This window comes from Bos grunniens, chromosome 7 (genome assembly GCF_055505025.1).
Source record: "Bos grunniens cultivar Pamir isolate PY7600 chromosome 7, Bosgru_T2T1.0, whole genome shotgun sequence".
NCBI classification, from domain to species: Eukaryota; Metazoa; Chordata; class Mammalia; order Artiodactyla; family Bovidae; genus Bos; species Bos grunniens.
In genome coordinates this window covers 14,407,688-14,431,585 of record NC_141171.1, presented here as the reverse complement: position 1 = coordinate 14,431,585, position 23,898 = coordinate 14,407,688, and the positions used below count along the sequence as shown (strand labels likewise).

At 40.2% G+C, this 23,898-nt stretch overlaps 1 protein-coding gene and 1 pseudogene across 5 annotated transcripts in view; one reads left to right on the top strand and one right to left on the bottom strand.

Annotated features, from left to right (window-relative positions):
- Positions 1-9,194: 9,194 nt before the first annotated feature.
- LOC147368539 (zinc finger protein 426-like) overlaps positions 9,195-23,898 on the bottom strand; it is a 37,996-nt gene continuing 23,292 nt past the window's right edge. For 3 of the 5 annotated variants that reach the window (XM_086409089.1, XM_086409088.1, XM_086409090.1), the window contains exon 6: positions 18,456-23,445. In XM_086409089.1, the coding sequence (XP_086265215.1) occupies positions 21,559-23,445 (1,887 nt within the window). In that variant the 3' untranslated portion in view covers positions 18,456-21,558. Of the gene's footprint in view, positions 9,835-18,455; positions 23,446-23,898 lie in introns of those variants that run through there. The other 2 variants (XM_086409092.1, XM_086409091.1) reach the window with 1 other exon arrangement.
- On the top strand, positions 10,019-11,450 carry LOC147368540 (olfactory receptor 7D4-like; annotated as a pseudogene).

The following is a 23,898-nucleotide window of genomic DNA, read 5'->3' as shown; positions in this document are numbered from 1 at the left end:
GGAAAACCGACGCAGACAGTGACGCCACTTCCGTTTCCTACTTCGGCCGTGACGGGGTGGAGTTCTGAGATTGGGACTGTCAGTCAAATTCAGCCAATGCAGAGAAAACTTGCAGTTTCTCCCAACGTTGCGGGTGAGGGGTCTTGCAGTCGATTCAGTGGGTGGGGGGTTGGGGGGCGGGGCTGGAAGCAGAAACACTCCCAGTGGATGATTCCGAGGCTAAAACTAGGCTCGTGGGCGGAGCTCCGAGTGGAGGGCGGGACCCATGCCCGGAAGTGATGGGGAGGCGAGAAGAGGCGCACTCCCGAGTTTAGGGGTCAGAAGGGAGAGGCATCCAAATGGATGGTACTCGAAAGCTTTTGTACCTGTCTGTTCTCAGCTCCCTGGAGCCCTTAGTCTCCTATATTGATAAACCTGTCAACCCGAGATATGGTCTATCTCCTCTATTCAATCAATCTCATATTTAACGTTTATTTTTGCCTTCTTTGTATGAAGTTAGGACACCGTGCTAAACTTTAATTATTGACTCCTTTGAGTATTCTAAGTAGTGACATTTTCCTGTAACCTTTGTATATATTGTGTTCAAGTATGTATTTCGGTTTTTTATTTTTTCGATCTTACCATACCGTCTAGGGCCTCCTAGCTGAGAAACAGCTCTGATAACCAGGCCTTCTTCACTCATTCAGAAATAGTTCTGTTTTCTCCTTAATCATGTTTTCTGTGTATTTTAGTGGGTGGCCGCAGAGGAGTTTATAAAGGTATTTTGAAATCCTACTTGTTAGCACATTTACGAAAATTGCTTATGTGCCTTATCAAATGTGTTTTATGCGTCTGTTAAACTGGTAATTGTTTTGCCATGTTAATGTTTCATCAATTGCAAATGAAATTCACTTTTTACATAGCCAGAGGACTCTCTTCTTAAAAAAAAACAAAAAACAAAAAACTCTGGGTTTTCTCCTAGCCTTCCTTAAAAATTCTCTTCTAACTCTAGGTTACATACAGATTTTCTAATTTTCTTCTAAAGTTTGTATTTTTACGGACATTTTAATCGTGAAAGAATGTGTTTTGGCATGTGTTATGGGGTAGTGGTGGAGAAGGAAATGGCAACCCACTCCACTGTTCTTGCCTGGAGAATCCCATGGACAGAGGAACCTGGCAGGCTACAGTCTGTGGGGTCGCAAGAGTCAGACACGGCTTAGTGACTACTACTAAAATTCACATTGGAGAAGGAAATGGCAACCCACTGCAGTATTCTTGTCTGGAGAATTCCATGGACAGAGGACCCTGGCGGGTTGCAGTCCATGGGGTCACAGAGTCAGACACAACTGAGTAACTAACACACCCACACACACACATGGGGTAGTGGATACAATTATGTTTTTTCCTCCAGAGAGAGGATCCTTGACATACTGATTTGAAATTCCACCTTTATTCAATAAATTCCTGTATATACTTAATTCAGGTTTTAGACTCTTCTGTGTCAGTAATATTTACTTGTACCTGTATCAGGCTCTTTGATAACAACAGATTTATGTTATTTTAAAACCTAGTTGTAAAAATATAATGGAATTTTGGTTCCATTATAAAGTACCCTTTGATTGTTACACCCCCATATTCCTAGACACTTAACATCCATGCTGCCATGATTCCACCTTCTGTCTCTATCCATTTACCTTTTCTAGACATTTCATGTAAATAAGATCATGAAACCTTTCATCAGTAATTTTTTCAAGATTCATACGTGTTGTAGCATATATAATTTCTTTGTATTTCAGAATGATATTCCATAGTATGAACATTGGAGAAGGTGATGGCACCCCACTCCAGTACTCTTGCCTGGAAAATCCCATGGATGGAGGCGCCTGGTGGGCTGCAGCCCATGGGGTCGCTAAGAGTTGGCAAAATTGAGCGACTTCACTTTCACTTTTCACTTTCATGCATTGGAGAAGGAAATGGCAACCCACTCCAGTGTTCTTGCCTGGAGAATCCCAGGGACAGGGGAGCCTGGTGGGCTGCCGTCTATGGGGTCGCACAGAGTCGGACACGACTGAAGCGACTTAGCAGCAGCAGCAGTGAATATGTTGTTTTATTTACTTATAAATTGATGAATATTTGGATTGTTTCCACTTTGTGCATATTATGAATAATGGTGCTATGAAAACCCATATATATTCAAACATATTTTCATTTCTCTTGGGCCTTGTTGTTAGGGTTATCCAGAGAAACAGAACAAATATGTATGTATGTGTTGTATATATCTCCTATTATTATCTACTAGGGAAGGAAGGAAAACCATATCAATTAAGGAATCAAAATAATAATGACTGCTTTTATTGATGACTGCTACTAAATCCCATCAAACCTTCCTGAGGTACAACATGATATGTGTCCCAGAACTTTCCTCTCAATAGGTGAAAAGACCTCAGCTCATGCTTTCTATGGGCCAGAAATGGTCCTAGAGAGATTAGCATCCCTTTATGTCTGAGTTGCACACTTCTGAATACAGAGCAGATTCCCTCAAATGTCCCATAATTTGGTATCAGAAGTTTCAGGGCAGAAAGCAGGAGGTGTTTGGCATGTGCGGAGATTAGTCCTGGGTGTTCATTGGTAGGACTGATTTTGAAGCTGAAACTCCACTACTTTGGCCACCTGATGCGAAGAGCTGGCTCATTTGAAAATACCCTGATGCTGGGAGGGATTGGGGGCAGGAGGAGAAGGGGACGACAGAGGATGAGATGGCTGGATGGCATCCCTGACTTGATGGACATGGGTTTGAATGGACTCTGGGAGTTGGTGATGGACAGGGAGGCCTGGCGTGCTGCGGTTCATGGAGTCACAAAGAGTCGGACATAACTGAGCAACTGAACTGAACTGACTGGCAAGGTGTCTAGCTGGGGCTGAGCAAAAAAGTTGTCACAACTTCCATTGAAATAATTACAGGACACATGGCTCAAGTAACAGCTGTAGCAAGAGGATTTTGAAATGGTGCTTGCCTTATCCTAATAATGCTAGACTGGGTGACTTACACAATGGAAATGTATTTTCTAACAGTCCTAGAGTCTGGAAGTTCAACGTCAAGGTCCCACCAGGGTTGGTTTCCTCTGAGGCCTGTCTCCTTGTGGGGTCCAGCCGCTGACCTCTCAAAAGCCAATAGACAAGTGAGATTGGTGGAAAGGAAAGTTTGCTTTACTTTGGATGCTGGCAACCAGCAGGGGGGCAGGGGGAGGGCAGATGCTTAGCAGAAGGCTGACTTCCTGCACTGACAATCAGTGGGCAAGAGCTTTTATAGACAGGGGGAGGGGCCTACATGCAGATATAGTACAGTCAGCTCTGATAATCTCCTTGAAATTGGTCATGTGGTGTCCTAATCAGATTCATCTTGTTTAAGTAGTTAATCTTCAGTTGCAGGATCGGTTTGTTCCCATTTCCTTGATGGCAGTTCTTGGAACTGACAGTTTATATCATGACTACAGTCTGGTCATCAGGTAGTTAACTTCTTCCACTTGATGTGCAGTTCAGTATCTACAAGATACCTCACAGGATACTGCTCAGGGTATCATCTATAATAGCCCTTGAGGAGGAACTAAATGTCCTTGACTCTGCTTAATATGACTATTAACTATTATTACTTGGCCTCCTTTGACAGTTTTCCTTTGTTTCTGCATTTTTTCATTTCTCTGATTAAGCTTATTCTTTGGCTAAAGTTGTTCCACAGACAAAAGGTAGGCTGAGGACATGGGGGGAGCACAGACCATAACGTCCTGCTCCATTTCACTTGGATTGCAGATGGCCACTGTCATGCCGATTCTGAACCTGGTCCTCCCTTCGTGCAGGTTTCCCTGGCCTCTCTGTGTATTCTGACTTCCACTTCTTATAAGAACACCAGGGCGATTGAATTAAGGTTCACCCTGGTGACTTCATGTTAAAATTAACTACTTTTGAAAGGCACTTTCTCCAAATACAGTCACATTCTGAGGCCCTGGGAATAAGGATATCAACATAAAATTTTGAGTGAACACAGTTCAGTCCATAATAGTACCCAAATAAGTGTAATATTATTAAATAAGTGTAATATTATTGTTAGTCATATGAAAAACATGCTGAAAAAGAGGAACCTGATGCTATGTTGACTGCTGTGTTTTTCTCTTTATATTTCTTTACACTGTTATTAGATTTGGAATTTTTCCTTAGAGACAAAAATTACCTAACAGCTGCATGTCATTAAAAGATATATGGAAAACAAGACATTCTGAGATTAACAGATGAACTGCAGCCATTATACAAATTTTTGATAGTTACAAATGTTCAATTTGTGTAGGTGATGTTTCAGTTCAGTTCAGTTCAGTCGCTCAGTCATGTCCGACTCTTTGCGATCTCATGAATCACAGCACACCAGGCCTCCCTGTCCATCACCAACTCCCGGAGTTCACTCAAACTCACATCCATCGAGTCGGTGATGCCATCCAGCCATCTCATCCTTTGTCATCCCCTTCTCTGATGTTTAGTATCTGGCAAAAACTAGAAAAGAAAAAATTGGAACATTTCTCTGCTCCCAAGTTCATTTTTTTTTTTCTATTTTTTCCTTTTTTCCCCCACAAAAGATGAAACCAGTTTCTTTCTGATGCTAATAATAGCAATGGTTTGATTGACTCATGCCTTTAAACATTTATTAAATATTATCTTCTAGGTACTGGTATAAGACTTGGAACAAAATAAAGGCACACATTTCATTGAGATTATATTCTACTGGGAGAAAGGAAATAAAATAATACATAAATAAATGGTAAAACCAGACTTTGTGATAAATCCTAATAAAAATAATTAGGAAAAATATTTTAATATGTTATTACTTAACTATCTAGAACAATTCCATGTGTGGATCTGTTCACGTCATCTATGGTGTTACTCACTCTGATATAACATGTTTAAGGAAAAGGAAGGAAGGAAGAAAAAAATGTAGGTTTGTTCTTGGAGAGGTTCAGTTGGATGTGCCTGTGAAACACCCCACTAATATCTACTTGGCAGTGGCATGTGTTGGTCTGTTTCTTGGCAGTAGTAGGGAGAGAGAATTGGATTTTTATAGAGAAACAGGCCAAAAAGACAGTCATGCTTGGCTGAGCCTTACTTAGGATGCTTCTGTTCTTGGTTTGTCCCTCACTTTCCAAGAAAAGTCATTTCCAACTCCTGACCCCCATTAATCACAAATAAGCTCTCCAGGAACACTGTCCATGTTGTTTAAGATCCACTCCAAATGGCTAATAGGATTCATTGTAGCGAATCCTGTGCTGTGTTGCCCATTTCTCCCTTCAGAATTAAAGTCTTATTTTTCAAGCATAGAGATCAAGAGCCCTGAGCCTTCTCTATGATAACTGCCCTCAACTAAAGAAAGCAGCCTCACCTGAGATTACACCACTCAGATCTCTTGCCGTGGGAGCATAAGTGACCACCATCTATATCCACCACTGTGTTTGCCCTGAGGTTGCTCCTGCTCCCAGCCACTGACTGAGGAAATGGCAACCTACTCCAATATTTTTGCCTGGAGAAGCCCATGGACAGTGGACAGAGGAGCCTGGCGGGCTGCAGTCCATGGGGTCGTAAAGAGTCAGACATAACTGAATGACCAGTAGTTTCACTTTTCAGCATAGCTTGAAGTTCAGTGGCAGGAATTCCCTGGTGGTCCAGAGGTTAGGACTTGGCACTTTCATTGCCACGGGCCCATATTCAGTCCTTGGTGGTGAACTCAGACCCTGCAATCCAGGCAGCATGACAAAAAAAAAAAAAAAAGTTCAATGGGACTTTTGTCATGTCTCTAGAACTGCTACATTTTTGGTGTCCAGGCATCCAGAGCTGCAAAGGCCATACGTATGTAGAGCTGGAGCACAGACTCCTCACATGTCTTACCAGGAGTGATATTACAAGGGTTCACTTCAGCTTCCCATCCTTGATTTCTGCATCCATATCCTATAAGCTGGAGATACAGCACATTATGCTATCTGTTGGTTTAGAAGTGTATGGTGCATCCTGTGAAGTATGTATGTACCCAGACATGCCTGTGTATTTAAAGGCTTGCACTACATACCATCATTCTTCTTGAACTTAAATGTATTCCCATAACTTCCCTTAAATTTTAGTTTTAACCCTCCCATTTTAGATACTCTGTTTATTCTATGTTTTATCTCTGTCCTCCCCTTTCTTGATAAACTTTACAGATGATTTGTTTGTCACATTGTATCTCCTCAATACTCTTTTCAGCTGAGTCTACCTGGTTAATTGTGGCCCCTGCCCCTTAGCATGTGCTGTGCTCAGTCGTGTTTGACTCTTTGCAACCCCATGGATGGTAGCCCGACAGGCTCCTCTGTCCATGGAATTTTTCAGGCAAGAATACTGGAGCAGGTTGCCATTTCCTACTCCAGGGGATCTTCCAGACCCAGGGATAGAACCTGCATCTCTTATGTCTCCTGCATTGGCAGGCGGTTTCTTAACCAGTAGCACCACCACCTGGAGCCCTCCCTAATATCAATAAAGGACTCCATGTTTTAGTTCTTGTAGGAATTAAACATTCCTTAGGGGACACCTGGTCACTTTGAAGTCAAGTCAAAGAATTTCTCCTTGGAGAACATACCTTTTTCTCCCACTGCTGCCTACACACATAACTTTGGTAATGAGGAGAGTATAGCCCTTGAGATAACAACATGCACTGTTGCCCCTTTGCTATAATTCTGTGACCCCAGCCTTGGTGAAAACCCAAATGGGTTTCCGCAGGGCTGACTGCAGATAACAAGAAAGCTTCGCTGGTAAGCATCAGAGACGGTGTTCAGTAAAGGCTGGTGGAGTGAGAAGGAAACAAAGCGAGATGGTGGGTATTGGGCTTTACCTCTAGAATAATGAGGCTGGGACAGTCCCATAGTTATTTAGTCTATGAAGGGGAAATCTATAGTTAGCAGGTACTTTAGTTCTCTATATTGATGTTTCACCTTACCCACCTCACTGTGTCCACAATACCATCTACAAACAATGTAATTATTACTGACATTCAGTACTCATTTCATTGGCTCATTTTACCATTCTCTTTAAGTGTTTAAGAGAATATCAAGGAGAAGACTGCGTTGTCCTCTTCATGAATTAAACACAAAGATTTAGTGTTTAATGTAGAATATCCAGTTGGCTGTAGTCTTAAAATGTATATTCTTTACTGACTTAAGAAATGATCCTTAGCTTCCTTATCTAGTGAGAGGCTCTGTCCTGGCTGCTAACCACAGTAATGGCTCTTACATTCCCTCAAATGCATTTTAGACTGTAATTATGGTTATGATTGCTCTCCGCTGACCTATTTTTGAGATAAATTATGATAGCAAACATTCCAGTAATAAGCAGAATTACATTTTTAGAGTAAGAGTTACTTGTTCACGATATATTATTCTTTTAAAATATATGTGTGAGTGTACTCTAATTTTACTATTCTATGTCTACATTCAGGCATATAGTGGGCTTGGAGGGTCCTTTGTGTGTGTTACAGTTGATACTTAATGGTCTCAGTCTTTATTACATATCTAACACTTGCCTGTGTTGAGCACCTAAAATGTGCTACGAGCACCTAATATGTGCTACTAGCACCATGTAGGTCACTGGAAACACAATAATGAGCAAAAATGGTCACGACCTCTGACCCACAAATAAATATAAAATTACCGACATGAGAGTCACATCAAGAATAGTACAGGATACTTGACTTGTGGGCCTCACACTCTGTCCTCCTCACCCTCACCCTGTTCTCATCTCACTGGATGCTCATATCCCGTCCATTACCAAGCTCACCAATCCCAGGGCAACTGTGAATTCTGTTCTCTCAGGCCAAAATGCTTGCCCTTCCCTTATTTCCTCTGATTAGCAATTACCTGTCCCTCTTCTCAGAGCTCAGTATTCTTATTGCAGAGTGGTCTTTTCTATCCACCTCTCCACCTCTCCAGACTAAATTTGCTCTCAATGATTTTTTTTCTCTTAATTGTATTCTCGGCAGCTGTTCACATGACCCTGCCCACTCTTCCTCCTGAGTATACTATTGTTTAGTAAATTCTCACTTTATTTAAAAAAATGTTACTTGCATTCTCTAGGTATAATAGTACTGAGCATTTTTTCTGTCATGGAGACTGTAAACATTTATAATCATCCTAAATTTGTCTTTTTTTTTTTTCAGGATGACTTTGAGAGAGCTAAAGCTTAGGCAGTTACCCTCAAGGAGAAGGAAGAGGAGAGCATTCTTTTAAAATTCCTTTGCCTTAGTCACGAGGGACATGGCTCCCTTAAGCTTTGTGTTAATAGTGCAGTAATGTATCTCACCTTTCTTTAGATCAGGAGCTCATAAGTATGCTTTTCTTAGGTTCTATGTTAATAATTTTAACAATCTATTTTGCCTGGGAACCTGCCTCTCAAGCAACACCATATCTCACCCAGAACGTGTTCCTTCTGGCTTATCTCACTGTACTAATGTTATCTCAGGATGCATGCCTTGGGAAAGGGTCTGGTAGAAATTTTACAAACTTGAGGTAGTCTTTATATCTATTCTCAGCAGCCAGCTGAAAGGTATATAAAACCCTGCTAAAATTCATGACGTGGGCACTCTTCTGTCCTTTGCAGTGTCTTTGCTGGAAGCTTTCTCTATCACTGTTACTTTAATAAACTTTGCTACACAAAGCCCTGAGTGACTGAGCCTATGTCTTTTGGTCCCAGAATGAAATCTCCTTTGGAGGCCACGAATCTGTTTGACACCGATCACCATGCTAGGTCATCATCTTGTTTGACTTTTTTATAGAAGCTTGGAACATTTTATATTAAAATTTTCTAAATAGTGATATATATTATGTATATTATATATATAATGTGTGTGTGTGTGTGTGTGTGTGTGTGTGTGTGTGTGTGTGTGTGTGATTAGCTGTGGCATTTGGGATCTTTAGTTGGGACATTCCAACTCTAAATTGTGGCATATGGGATCTAGCTCCCCTGCCAAGTTTCCATCTTGGTAACCCTCTGCACTGGAAGTGTGAAATCTCAACTACCAGGGAAGTCCACAGAATGATCTTTGATGGCTGCCCCTGTTTAAGGGGAATAATGATCAGTGATACTCATGCAAGACATATTGTTAGACACTGACATTTATCAAATGCCTGCTATTTGTCACAAGAACCATGCTAGGAAAATTACATGCATCATCTCATTTAATTAACTCATCAGTCTTACAATGTAGGGGATATTTATTATTCCTGTTGTAGGGGTGAGGTATTTACAGCTAAGACAGGTTAAGAAACTTTGTCAAGGTCACACAGACCTTAAGTTGGTGAAGCAAAATTCTATTCAAGGAACTCTCACTCAAGATCCCATTATCTGAATGACATCTCTATAATTTGAAAAGTTATGTATCAAAAATATTAATAACTGTCATAAAAGTAATAGTAATAATAGCAGCCATCACTTCCTGGGATCCTCCTCTGCCACAAGGGTCTTTTTAATTCTCACAAAGAAGGTAATAACCATTTTTTTTTTTTTGGTTGAACTGGACCTTGTGGCTTCCCGTAGTGCTTTCTCTAGTTGCGGTGAGCAGGGAATACTCTTTTTTGTGGTGCATAGGCTTCTCATTCTGGTGGCTTCTCTCATTGCAGAGCGCAGGCTCTAGGTGCGTGGGTTTCAGTAGTTGTGGCACACAGACTCAGTAGTTGTGGCACATGGGCTTAGTTGCCTCATGGCATCAGAATCTTCTGGACCAGGGATTGAACCCATGTCCACTGTATTGGCAGATAGATTCTATCCACTGTACTAGCAGGAAGTCCTGAGTAACCATACCTTTATAAATTTAAAAAAAAAAAAGGCAATTTAAATTAAGCACTAACTGTCACAATAACAGGGAGGATCAAGTCATAGAATTAATTTTGTCTGAGTTGGGATACCATGTCCTAAAAACTATTATTAAACTATTTGAATGAAAGAGCTATAGAGTTTTAAAAAGATTATCATTTAGCAATATTAAATGTCTTTAATCATTTTGCAACTGTCATACTATAAAAATCAGTTCATGTCTATAGCTGCATATAGAATTAGAACCAGTGAATAAACAAGTTCCTGCTGTACAGCACAGGAAACTAAAATTAATATCCTGAGATAAATCACTTAAATCACAATGGAAAAGAATATGAAAAAGAATATGTATGTATAATCCACTTATTCACTTTGCTATACAGCAGATATTAACATATTATAAATCAACTATACTTTAATAAAAACAACAACAAAAGAATTAGAACTTGTGATAGGAGATAAAAAAATTTTCAGCTAAATATTTTAGCTGAAAAAACATTTTAAATGCAAGTGGTCCTACCATTTGACTGAGTGAATCACTATCACAAGAAGGACTAATAGAGTGTAAAGGATACCAACCAGAAGGTGGAATCATAACCGATAACTAGCTGAGTTGGCCCTTGGCTATTAGGTGAAACTTCCATTTGTCTTGTTCCCCAGCAGACACACAGCTACATGGGAGCAGGAAACCATATGGGAGAATCAGTTTCTCCTCCTGGACCTCTTAGATCATCCTAAACTGCAGCCCCTCCTCTTTGGAGTGTTACTGTCCATGTACCTGGTCACCATGCTTGGGAACCTGCTCATCATCCTGGCCATCAGCTCTGACTCCCACCTCCACACCCTCATGTACTTCTTCCTCTCCCACCAGTCCTTTGTTGATAATTTGCTGTGTCTCCACCACTGTCCCCAAGATGCTTGTGACATTCAGTCACAGAACAAAGACATCTCCTACACAGGATGTTTCACTCAGGTTTATTTTTTAAAATGATTTTTGCAGGAATGGATGGTCTTCTCCTGACCAGAATGGCCTATGGTTGGTTTGTGGCCATCTGCCAACCCCTGCACTACATGGTCATCATGAACCCATGTGTGTGTTGCCTCCTGGTTCTTCTGATGTGTTGGTTCATCATTTTCTGGTTGCTCTGATTCATATTCTGTTGAGGTGACTGACATTCTGTACTGACACTGAATTCCACATTTCTTCTGTGAACTGGCTCAGATTATCAAGGTGGCTTGCTCTGACGCTTTCATCAATAACATCTGCTTGTATGTGGTCACTGCCCTGCTGGGTGTGTTTCCCCTAACTGGAATCCTCTTACTCCCAAATCATCTCCTCTTTAATGAGAATGTCCTCTGCAGCATGAAAACATAAAGCTTTTTCCACCCGTGGGTCTCACCTCTCTATGGTCACCTTGTACTATGGGACAAGCCTTGGGGTCTATTTCAGTTCTGATATGACCCATTCTTCCCAGAGAAGCTCTATTGCTTTTGTGATGTACACTGTGGTCACCCTTACGGTGAATCCCTTCATCTACAGTGTGAGGAACAGGGATGTGAAGGGGGCTCTGGGAAGGTCCCTCAGCAGAGCTCCTTGTCTATGATGGGTCACTGGCCTCAGAACTAAATGGACATCACGAGGCTCAAAGACACATTGTGAAGTTAAACATTTTCGTCCTTTTTTGACCCTAAAAGACATGCTTTGTTTCTTCTATTCTCAAAGCTCTAGACATTTATTTGTTGTATCAGTTTCTCCTTAACACCCTCATCAGAAATTCCTTCTTTTCTTTCCTATTTGCAGACCACACATTTCTATCCTGGGCCAGCTTTCTTAGAGCCATTCCAGTGATTTCCAACATTAGATTTGAAGCACTTATATCAAATGTGGCATTGTTTTCCCCACAATTATCCTCTCAAATGTTATTTGTCTCCTTAATTTGTTGTGTTTTTCTATAAAAGAATAGGAATGAAAATCACACAATACTGATAATTAGCTTCACACTTCAAGACTGTTCTTATTTTTTTATGTTCAGTCATGTCCAATTATTTGTGATCCCATGGACTGTAGCACACCAGTCTTCCCTGTCCTTCACTATCTCCCAGAGTTTGCTCAAACTCATGTTTATTGAGTTGATGATGCTATTTAACCATCTCATCCTGTTGCTCCCTTCTCCTCTTCCCAGCATCAGAGTTTATTCTCATCAGATTGTCAAAGTATTGGAGCTTCATTATCAGTCCTTCCAATGAACATTCAGGGTTGATTTCCTTTAGGATTGACTGGTTTGATCTTGCTGTCCAAGGGACTCTCAAGAGTTTTCTCCAGGACCACAGTTCAAAAGCATCAATTCTTTGGGGCTCAGCCTTTTTTATGGTCCAACTCACATCCACACAACTACTAGAAAAACCACAGCTTTGACTAGATGGACCTTGGTCAGCAAAGTGATGTCTCTGCCTTTTAATATGCTGTCTAGTTTTGTCATAGCTTTTCTACCAAGGAGCAAGCAATTTTAATTTCATGGATGCAGTGATCATTTGCAGTGATTTTGGAGCCCAAGAAAATAAAGTCTGTCACTGTTTCCATTTCCCCCCCATCTATTTGCAATACACAGTAATAACCATAATAATATTGCTCTGTAATAAGGCATGCTGAATACAAAGGTAACACTTTTCAATTCACCTGGAGACAGTCCAGAAAAATTTTTTAAAAGTATATTTAACAGGTTTATTGAAGGATCATTTATATATCATGAAATTCAGCCACTGAAAGCATAAAATCAATGGTTTTGGTAAATTTATAGTTATACAACCTTTAATACAATCTAGTTTTGAACACTTCTATTACCCTAGAAAGCTCCCTTGTGCCCATAGAAAAAACTTGGTGTGGTGTACACTGGAACTTTCTGTATTGTTTATTTTCTTGGGAAAATCTGAACTGTTTCAAAAATTAGAAGTTTATTTAAATAAAAAAAGTGACACTGTAACATTCCATCAATGTCAATCACCAAAGACATAAAATTCATTCTGTCCTATTAGATGTCAGGAAAGTTCTAACTCTGGGAGGTGAGTGTGTGAAAGGGTACAGTAGGGGACAATGGGGGTGGTAGTAACATTCTTTGTTTTGGTCAGTGTGCTGGTCACATGAGGCTGTTCCACAGTGAAAATGTATGGAGGTAAACACTCATATGTACTTTCTGTATGTAGTATTTTATTTCAATAAAAAATTAAAAGCAAAAAAAAATATATACAAAGTCCAAATGATCTATTAGGAATATAGGAGGTAGATAATAAACTAATGATAAATATAACAGTTCAAAAGTGTTATGGGAAAAGTGAAGCAGGCAAGAAAAAAAAGAGAATGTACTACAGACACATGCACAATGGCAAAGTAGTCTGGGGCAAATAATGGCAGAAAAGGAAAATAAATATACCTTTTTACCAAAAAATATTAGAAAAACAATGTTATGATCCCCCACCTCCACCCAAAACCTTTTGAATACATTTTAACTACTGGGCAACTTCAAGAATGTTTTGGTTGAGAACATTCAATTGAAATAGGTCTGCCCTCTCCCACTCACCTTTGTAGATGGGAAGTGGCAAGTCAGACTTGTTCCAAAATCTGTGTATTGTATGGGTCTCCATAGATGTGTGTCTTCTCAGAGAACCACCACTAGGAATTCAGTCTTCAACAAAATAAAAAACCAAAGAGCAGTCTAAAATGGTCATCTCCAATGGTATTAGAATGACAAAGGTGGAAAGTTCCACAGTTCTTATGTGTGAACCAAACCCACCATCATGATAACACCATAGATGAGAAGTATGAAGCCTGAAACAACATACATCAAGTTTGTGAGTCTGGCATTAGGATCTGCATTCTTTTGGAAAGATTTTGTGTGTCATTTGTTAACTGTGAAGTCACACACAGACACACACAAACAGCTATCTGTTTCCCAGTAGAGATTCCATTTAATATCACATTCCTCAAACTGGGAAACCTTGTACTGAACAAGGTCAGACATCTGTTTATTTTCCTGCTGACTGCATAGGATTTTTACTTTTTGTTGTTGAGATATATTTCATGTACAATGAAATGCTCATTTAAGAATTCAGGCAACGAGTTTTGAAAACTGAACATACTTGAGTAAACACCAGCTACAAAAAGATACAGAACGTAATCTTCCCCCGAAACCAACTGTCTGTTCTAGTGCATCCCCTCACCTCTATCCCCAGACAAGCACTTTTAAGTTACTAAAGACACTATTCAGTACACATGTATTAAACCCTTACTCATTGTCATGAATGTCCTGATTATCCCCTATTGCTTAGAGAAACATTATGGAGAGAAAGATGATTAAGTCCCCCTATGGAACAATGTACTATCTCTTTTATTTCTGTCAAACATTCCTTCATATGGTTTATAGAAATATTAAGTGGAGACACATCTAATCTTTCCTATTTTGAAGGACTGGAATGTTTTATCCAATTAATCCTGTATGTAGAAATGCTTTAAAGTCTACATTGTCTCATTAGGATCTCCTTTTGAGAGTTTCTGCACATCATGGGCATTTTCTGTATCTTCTGATTACCAATGGCATAGAACCTTGCACAGAGGAACCCAGTGACTTGTGACTAACACATACTGCATTTCTTCTCACGAATATTTTTTTTAATTTATTTTTTAATCGAAGGATAATTGCTTTACAGAACTTTGCTGTTTTCTGTCAAACCTCAACATGAATCAGCCATAGGTGTATATCCCCTCCCTTTTGAACCTCTCTCTCCCATCTCCCTCATCCCACCCCTCTAGGATGATATAGAGACCTTGTTTGAGTTTCCTGAGACATATAGCAAATTCCTGTTGGATATCTTTTCATGGTTATTAAAGGATACCTAGATATTGCAAAATCACTCTTAACATTGTTTGATGTAATTACACAGTCCCCTGTGGCATGTAATAAACATCCATGTAGAGGCAAACACAGAAAACAGAAACATAAATTTAAAATGCTCTAGTGCTATAGACAGCTTCCCTGGTGGCTTTATATCGAACTGAAGGAATCTCCATAGGTCAAAACTCCAATTTGTTCTTTTCCCCAAGTCCCTATGAATATCATCCCTGTGCATTTCCAATTCATGGTGTTCAAAAGGGCCAAGTCTAATATATAGTTCCAACTCCATAACTTAACTAGAGGAATTTATTTCATAAAGACCAAAATAGAAAGTATAACAGTGGTTACCAGAAATAGACTAAGGGACAAGAAGAAGTTACTATTTAATAAGTATCAAGTAGCAATTTGGGATGACGAAAAACATGAGATGGATAGTGGCAATTGTTGCATAACAATAAGAATATACTTGGGAATTCCCTGGTAGTCCAGTGGTAAGTACTCTGTGTTCTCATTCCCAGGGCCCAGGTTTAATCCCTAGTTGGGAAGCCAACATTCCACTAGCCTCATAGCAGCCACACCTACCCAAAAATGTATACTTAATGCAACTCGACATAACTGCATACTTGGAATACCAGACCATCTGACCTGCCTCTTGAGAAACCTATATGCAGGTCAGGAAGCAACAGTTAGAACTGGACATGGAACAACAGACTGGTTCCAAATAGGAAAAGGAGTACATCAAGGCTGTATATTGTCACCCTGCTTATTTAACTTCTATGCAGAGTACATCATGAGAAATGCTGGGCTGAAAGAAGCACAAGCTGGAATCAAGATTGTCGGGAGAAATATCAATAACCTCAGATATGCAAATGACACCACCCTTATGGCAGAAAGTGAAGAGGAACTAAAAAGCCTGTTGATGAAAGTGAAAGAGGAGAGTGAAAAAGTTGGCTTAAAGCTCAACATTCAGAAAACTAAGATCATGGATCTGGTCCCATCACTTCATGGGAAATAGACAGGGCAACAGTGGAAAGTGTCAGACTTTTTCGGGGCTCCAGAATCACTGCGGATGGTGATTGCAGTCATGAAATTAAAAGACACTTACTCCTTGGAAGGAAAGTTATGACCAATTAGGTAGCATATTCAAAAGCAGAGACATTACCTTGCCAACAAAGGTCAGTCTAGTCAAGGCTATGATTTTTCCAGTGGTCATGTATGGATGTGAGAGTTGGACTGTGAAGAAAGCTGAGTGCCGAAGAATTGATGTTTTTGAACTGTGGTGTTGGAGCAGACTCATGAGAGTCCCTTGGACTGCAAGGAGATCCAACCAGTCCATTCTAAACATCAGTCCTGGGTGTTCTTTGGAAGGACTGATGCTAAAGCTGAAACTCCAGTACTTTGGCCACCTCATGCGAAGAGTTGACTCTTTGAAAAAGACTCTGATGCTGGGAGGGATTCGGGGCAGGAGGAGAAGGGGAAGACAGAGGATGAGATGGCTGGATGGGAGCACTGACTCGATGGACATGAGTTTGGGTAAACTCCAGGAGCTGGTGATGGACAGGGAGGCCTGGCGTGCTGCAATTCATGGGGTCACAAAGAGTCGGGCACGACTCAGCGACTGAACTGATCTGAACTGAACAATAGTTAACACAGTAAATTTTACATAATGTACATCTTACAATAGTAGAAAATTGTGAGTAGAGAATTACTAACAGTAGTATTTAATGGATCCTCCAGAAATAACACATCTGGGGAAAAAAGTTTTAAAACCAGCTTGATTGGCAGTGCTCTTAGAGACTCAGCTGTATAAAATATCACTGCAGAGGACCCTAAAGTGCTAGAGGTTTTTTCAGTTCAGTTCAGTTCAGTTGGTCCATCACCAACTCCTGGAGTTTACGCAAACTCATGTCCATCGAGTCGGTGATGCCATCCAGCCATCTCATCCTCTGTTGTCCCCCTCTCCTCCTGCCCCCAATCCCTCCCAGCATCAGGTTTTTTCAAATGAGTCAGCTCTTTGCATGAGGTGGCCAAAGCATTGGAGTTTCAGCTTCAACATCAGTCCTTCCAATGAACACCCAGGACTGATCTTTAGAATGGACTGGTTGGATCTCCTTGCAGTCCAAGGGACTCTCGTCTTCTCCAACACCACAGTTCAAAAGCATCGATTCTTTGGCATTCAGCTTTCTTTACAGTCCAACTCTGACATCCATACATGACCAAAGGAAAAACCATAGCCTTGAATAGATGGACCTTTCTTGGCAAAATCTCTCTGCTTTTCAATATGCTATCTAGGTTGGTCATAACTTTCCTTCCACAGAGTAAGTGTCTTTTAATTTCATGGCTGCAATCACCATCTTCAGTGATTTTGGAGGCCCCCAAAATAAAGTCTGACAGTGTTTCCACTGTTTCCCTGTCTATTTCCCATGAAGTGATGGGACCAGATCCCATGATCTTAGTTTTCTGAATGTTGAGCTTTAAGCCAACTTTTTCACTCTCCTCTTTCACTTTCATCAACAGGCTTTTTAGTTCCTCTTCACTTTCTGCCATAAGGGTGGTGTCATTTGCATATCTGAGGTTATTGATATTTCTCCCGGCAATCTTGATTCCAGCTTGTGCTTCTTCCAGCCCAGCGTTTCTCATGATGTACTCTGCATAGAAGTTAAATAAGCAGGGTGACAATATACAGCCTTGACGTACTCCTTTTCCTATTTGGAACCAGTCTGTTGCTCCATGTCCAGTTCTAACTGTTGCTTCCTGACCTGCATATAGGTTTCTCAAGAGGCAAGTCAGGTGGTCTGGTATTCCCATCTCTTTCAGAATTTTCCACAGTTTATTGTGATCCACACAGTCAAAGGCTTTGGCATAGTCAATAAAGCAGAAATAGATGTTTTTTCTGGAACTCTCTTGCTTTTTCCATGATCCAGCGGATGTTGGCAATTTGATCTCTGGTTCCTCTGCCTTTTCTAAAACCAGCTTGAACATCTGGAAGTTCACGGTTCACATATTGCTGAAGCCTGGCTTGGAGAATTTTGTGCATTACTTTGCTAGTGTGGGAGATGAGTCCAATTGTGAGGTAGTTTGAGCATTCTTTGACATTTTCTTTCTTTGGGATTGGAATGAAAACTGACCTTTAGCGGTTTATTTAAAATGGGCATTTTAAATGAATTAAGTAAACCAAAACTCAGATTCTTAGAAAATGTTAGTTTTTTAAAAAACTACTAAGTCAGATTGTAAATGGAGAAATGTAGCATATGAAAAAAGAGAATATAAAGAAACTGGTTAGCTGGTTATTTCAAGACTTAATGCACTGAACAAAACATCTCACACAAAACATTATTCTTTGTGTGTGATGCACTGGGACTTCAAGGTTGTAAGGAGCTTTTCTCCATTTGTGGTGCAATAGCTTAGTTGCCCCACTGCATGTGAGATGCTTGTTTCCCACCCAGAGAATGGATCTGTGTCTCCTGAATCTCCTGCATTGCAAGCTGGATTCTTAACCACTGGACCACCAGGGAAGTCCCACAAAACAGTATTTTAAAATACTCACATGCAGGGTCACTTCTGTAGGCAGCCTGCTGGGGGAGGTCAGCAGTCTCACAAGTACAGCTGCCTCAGTCATACAAAAACAGGAATTCCCTGTTCACAGGCAGGTACCAGAGAGTGGGTCAAATCCAATGGGTCATGCAAGGACAGTAGTGGACAGACATCACTGACAGTCAGTGCTGGTGGGGAAAGGTGAACTTTATTTAAAAAATGTTTTTTAAATTGGAGAGTAATTGCTTTACAATATTGTGTTGGTCTCTGCCATACAACATGAATCAGCCATAAGAATACCTATGTACCCTCCTTCTTGAACCTCCCTCCCAACACGCACACTATCCTACCCCTCAGAACCAGGTTGAGCTCCTTGTGTTGTATAGCAACTTCCCATTAGCTATCTATTGTACACACGGTAGTGTATATGTCAATGAGTGAGTTGCTCAGTAGTGTCTGACTTTGTGGTTTTCCAAGTTGCTCAGTTGTGTCCAACTCTTTGGGACCCCATGGACTGTAACCCACCAGGCTCTTCTGGCCCTGGAATTCTCTGGGCAAGGATATTGGAGTGGGTAGTTGTTCCCTTCTCCAGGGGATTTTCCCAACTCAGGGATCAAACCCAGGTCTCCCGTGTTACAAGCAGATTCAAATACCGTTCTCTTAATTTGCCCCACCTCCTCCCTTTCAGCCTCAGTCCAAAAGTCTGTTCTCCAGGTCTGCATTTCTATGGCTTCCCTGCAAATAGGTTAAAAAATATAAGTTTTTAGGTTCCATATATATGTGTTTGGAGAAGGAAATGGCAACCCATCCCAGTATTCCTACATGGAAAATCCTATGGACAGAGACCCAGGCAGGCTACAGTCCATGGGGTCACAAGAGTTGGACATGACTTAGCAACTAAATCAGATACATAAGTATTAGTATGCAATCTTTGTTTTTCTCTTTTTGAGTTACTTCACTCTGTGTAACAGGCTCTAGGTTCATCCACTTCACCAGAACTGACTCGAGTACGTTGCTTGTATTGGTGAGTAATATTCAGTTGTATATATGTACCACAACTTCTTTATTCATTCATCTGTCAATGAACATAAAGCTTGGTTCTCTGTCATATCCACTGCAAACTGTGCTGCAATGAACACTGGGGTACATGTGTTGTTTTCAATTATTGTTTTCTCATGGTATATGCCCAGCAGTGGGATGCTGGGTCACATTAGTTTTAGTCCTAGTTTTTGAAGAAATCTCCATACTGTTCTTCATAGTGGATGTATCAACTTACATTCCCACCAACAATATAAGAAGGTTCCCTTTTCTCCACATCTTCTCCAACACTTACTGTTTTAGATCTTTTGATGATGGGCATTCTGACCAATGTGAGATGATATCTCATTGTAGATTTAATTTGTATTTCACTCATAATGAGTGATGTGGAACATCTTTTCATGTGTTTGGGGGCCACCTCTATGTCTTATTTAGAGAAATGTCTGTGTAGGTCTTCTGCTGATTTTTTGACTGGATTGTTCTCTGGTATTTGATTTGCCTAAGCTGCTTATATATTCTGTAGATTAATCCTTTTTCAGTTGTTTCACTGCAATTATTTTCTCCCATTCTGAAGGTTGTCTTTTCATCTTGTTTATAGCTTCCTTTCATGTGCTAGAGCATTTAATTAGGTCCCATTTGTTTATTTTTGTTTTTATTTTTATTACACTAGGAGGTGGGTCAAAGAGAGAATGCTGTCATTTATGTCAAAGAGTGTTCTGCCTATATTTTCCTCTAAGAATATTATAATTTCTGGCCTTACATTTAGGTTTTTAATCCATTTTAAATTTCTTTTGTGTATGGTGTTAGGAAGTGTTCTAATTTCATTCTTTTACATGAGGCTGTCCAGTTTTTCCAGTACCACTTTTAAAAGAGGCTGTCTTTTCTCCATTGTATATTCTTGCCTCCATTGTCCAAGAAAAGGTGCCCACAGGTGTGTGGGTTTCCCTCTGGGCTTTATATCTTTTACCATTGGTCTATGTTTCTGTGCCAGGACCATACTGTCTTGATTGTAGCTTTGTAGTATAGTCTGAAGTCATGAAGGTTGATTGCCCCACCTCCACTCTCTTTCTCAAGACTGCTTTGGCTATTTGGGGTCTTTTGAATTTCCAAACTAAAAAAAAATTTTTTTCTAGTTCTGTGAAAAATGCCATCAGTATTGCACTGAATCTGTAGATATCACTGGATAGTAGTCATTTTCAGAATATTGATTCTTCTAATAACATGATACATGTCTCCAACTGTTGTGTTACCTTTGATTTTTTTCATCAGTATCTTAAAATTTTCTGTACAGAGATCTTTTGTCTGCTTAGGTAGGTTTATTCCTTGGTATTTTATTCTTTGTGTTGTGATGGTGATGGAATTGTTTCCTTAGTATCTCTTATTTTTCAATGTTAATGTACAAGAATGCAAAGGATTTCCACATATTAATTTTATTTCTTCCAACTTTGCTAAATTAATTGATTAGCTCTAATGATTTTCTGGAGGCATCTTTAGAGTTTTATACGTATAGGATTATGTCATCTACAAAAAGAAGGGTGAGTCTTGACACACATCAGCCTGCAAGAAGTATTTCAAGGAAGAAGCCCCCATAAGATAGTGCTCTGTATTCCCAGCTCAGGGGAGCCCAGTAGCTCCTGGAACTGCCCTTGTAGCTATCTGGGCTCCAATCTACCTGGCTGGTGCAAAGGCATCACCTCATCTTTCATGCCACTGCAGGGACCTGGTGTGCAGGAGTCACCATCGGTTGAACTGTGTGTGTGTATTGTGATCAAGAACTCTAGGCTTTGCTCTAGAGACAAGACAAGGCAGAAGGAAACCTGAGCTAGTCTCCTTATTTTTTCCATTACTACTGAGATATGAATGATAAAACTGATCCCCATATTCCTGAAATTTACAGTGTTTTGCCAGTGTGCATACAGTAGTGAATGGTAAAGGGTGAAGAATTGGTGAATCAATCCTTTCCCATGTTTATTACCCTCAAAAGGATTCTCTCCTGTGTTGATTTTGAAAATGTTTAGTAGGGGACCTCCTTGGTTTACAGTGGTTAAGGCTCTACCTTCCAATACAGGGGGCACACGTTAGATCTCCAGTCAGAGAACTAAGGTTTCATATGCTGCACAGTGCAGTCAAATATTAAAAACAAAATGTTAAGACAGGAGTAATCACCAAGGGCTTTCCCACATATCATGTTCCAATGGCTTCTCTCCCAATGTCACTGTACATAGGAAGTAAGTATTGAGGAACATAAAAAGGTTTACCCACGTTCCTTACAAGAATATGGTTTCTCTCCAGTGTGCCTTCGCTTGTGCATGGTAACAGACAAAGAAGTGGTAAATGTTTTCCCACATGTATTGCACTCAAAAGGCTTCTCTCCAGTGTGAGTTCTAAAATGTTTAGTAAGACGAGAGGAAACAGCAAAGGACTTTCCACACTTGTCACACTTAAAAGGCTTCTCTCCAGTGTGAGTTCTAAAGTGTTTAGTAAGACACGAGGAGTCAGCAAAGGCCTTCCCGCATTTGTCACACTTATAAGGCTTCTCTCCAGTGTGTGTTTTCATATGTTGAGTAAGGCCTGAGGCTCGAGTGAAGGTTTTCCCACATTTTTCACATTTAGCAGTCTTCTCACCAGTATGAGATTGTAAATGTCTACGAAGAATAGAAGAAAACCCAAAGCCTTTCCCACATGTGTCACACTTATAAGGCTTCTCTCCAGTGTGTGTTCTCATATGCCGAGAAAGGTATGAGGATTGACTGAAGGTTTTCCCACATGTGTCACATTTAAAAGGCTTTTCTCCAGTGTGAGTTTTCTTATGTTGAGAAAGGCCTGAGGATTGAACGAAGGTTTTCCCACATGTGTCACACTTAAAAGGCTTCTCTCCAGTGTGAGTTCTGAAATGGTTACTAAGATATGAGTAAGCAGCAAAGGCCTTCCCACATTTGTCACACTTAAACGGCTTCTCTCCAGTGTGTGTTCTCATATGCTGAGTAAGGTATGAAGTTTGAGTAAACGTTGTCCCACATATGTCACACTTAAGAGGCTTTTCTCCAGTGTGTATTTTCATATGTTTAGTAAGGCATGAGGATTGAGTGAAGGTTTTCCCACACATGTCACACTTAAAAGGTTTCTCTCCAGTGTGAGTGTTCATGTGTTCAATAAGGCGAGAGGAACCAGTGAAGGTTTTCCCACATTCTTGACATTTGTATATTTTTATTCCAGTGTGAATTTGACTGTGAACACGAAGGTGTGAGGATGACCCAAAGGCTTTCCCACATTCCTTACATTTATACAGTTGCTCTCCAGTGTGAGTTTTTGTATGTCCAGTGAGGTCTGAGGATCGATGGAAGTGTTTCCCACATACCTTACACTTATAGGGCTGGTCTCTAGTGTGAGTTTTCATATGTCCAGTGAGGTTTGAGGATTGAGAGAAGTCTTTCCCACATTCCTTACATTTGTAGGGTTTTATTCCAGTATGAATTCGACTGTGAACTTGAAGGTATGAGGAGGATACAAATGCTTTCCCACATCTCTTACATTTGTAGGGTTTTATTCCAGTGTGAATTCGTATGTGAATGCGTAGGTATGAGGATGATCCAAAGGCTTTCCCACATGTGTCACACTGAAAAGGCTTCTCTACAGTGTGTGTTTTTATATGTTGTCTACGGCTTAGGGTTGCATCAGAGACTTTTCCAGAATCCTCATATATGTAATGTTTGTTAGCTGTGTGAGTTGGTACATGTGCCTGGAGGCTTGTTGACTGAATGGAAGCTCTCCCACATTCATTCCAATTGTCATGTCTTTTTTTCTTCTGAGCTCTCACTTGTGCCTGAAGAAAAGACCCATTAGCAAAGGATTGCCCACAATCTCTGTGTTCTAAGGCTTTCTCTTGTATGCTAGATTGCCAGTACACAGTATTTGGAGTCAGCCTGATGGCTTTTCCACACTGATTAAACATGGAACATTTTTCTCCAGTAAAGGATTCATTGTGCAGAATAAGGAAGCTTTTTCCATAATGACTATATTCATGAGAATTGCCTCCCTTTTCAGTTCTCCTTTGTGTACTATGGTACAAGTAGTCACTGTCACTGAAGTCTTTCCAGCTGTGCTCACAGTCATACAGTTCCTGTCCATTGTGGCTTTGTGTCTGTGGAGAAATGGATGGATGATGATTCAAAGATCTCTTAGATTCATTTACTGATCCTACCCATCTCAAAACAGAAACATCATTACAGAGAGGATGATGATTTTTACCATCTCCGTTATATTCATACACTTCCTGCCCTGTTGATTTCTTTAAAGTTAAATGATGAAATCTTTTGACACAATGAGGTGCCATATACTGTAATCATAAAACAGTTCACTACAATTTCATTGAATTGTTCTCAAAGTTCATTGTCTAATTATATACATGGGAATGATTCCTTGTGGGAAGTCTGCAGCAACTATTTTGAACCTTGGGTTAGGATATTCCCAAGTTGATCATAATCAGAATTTGTTGACAGACACTGCTATCTGGGGTGAATGCCACTCAAATATCTATCACTAATGTTCATGCTGTATGGAAATCCCAATATTAACTAAAAGGAAAATAAGTATT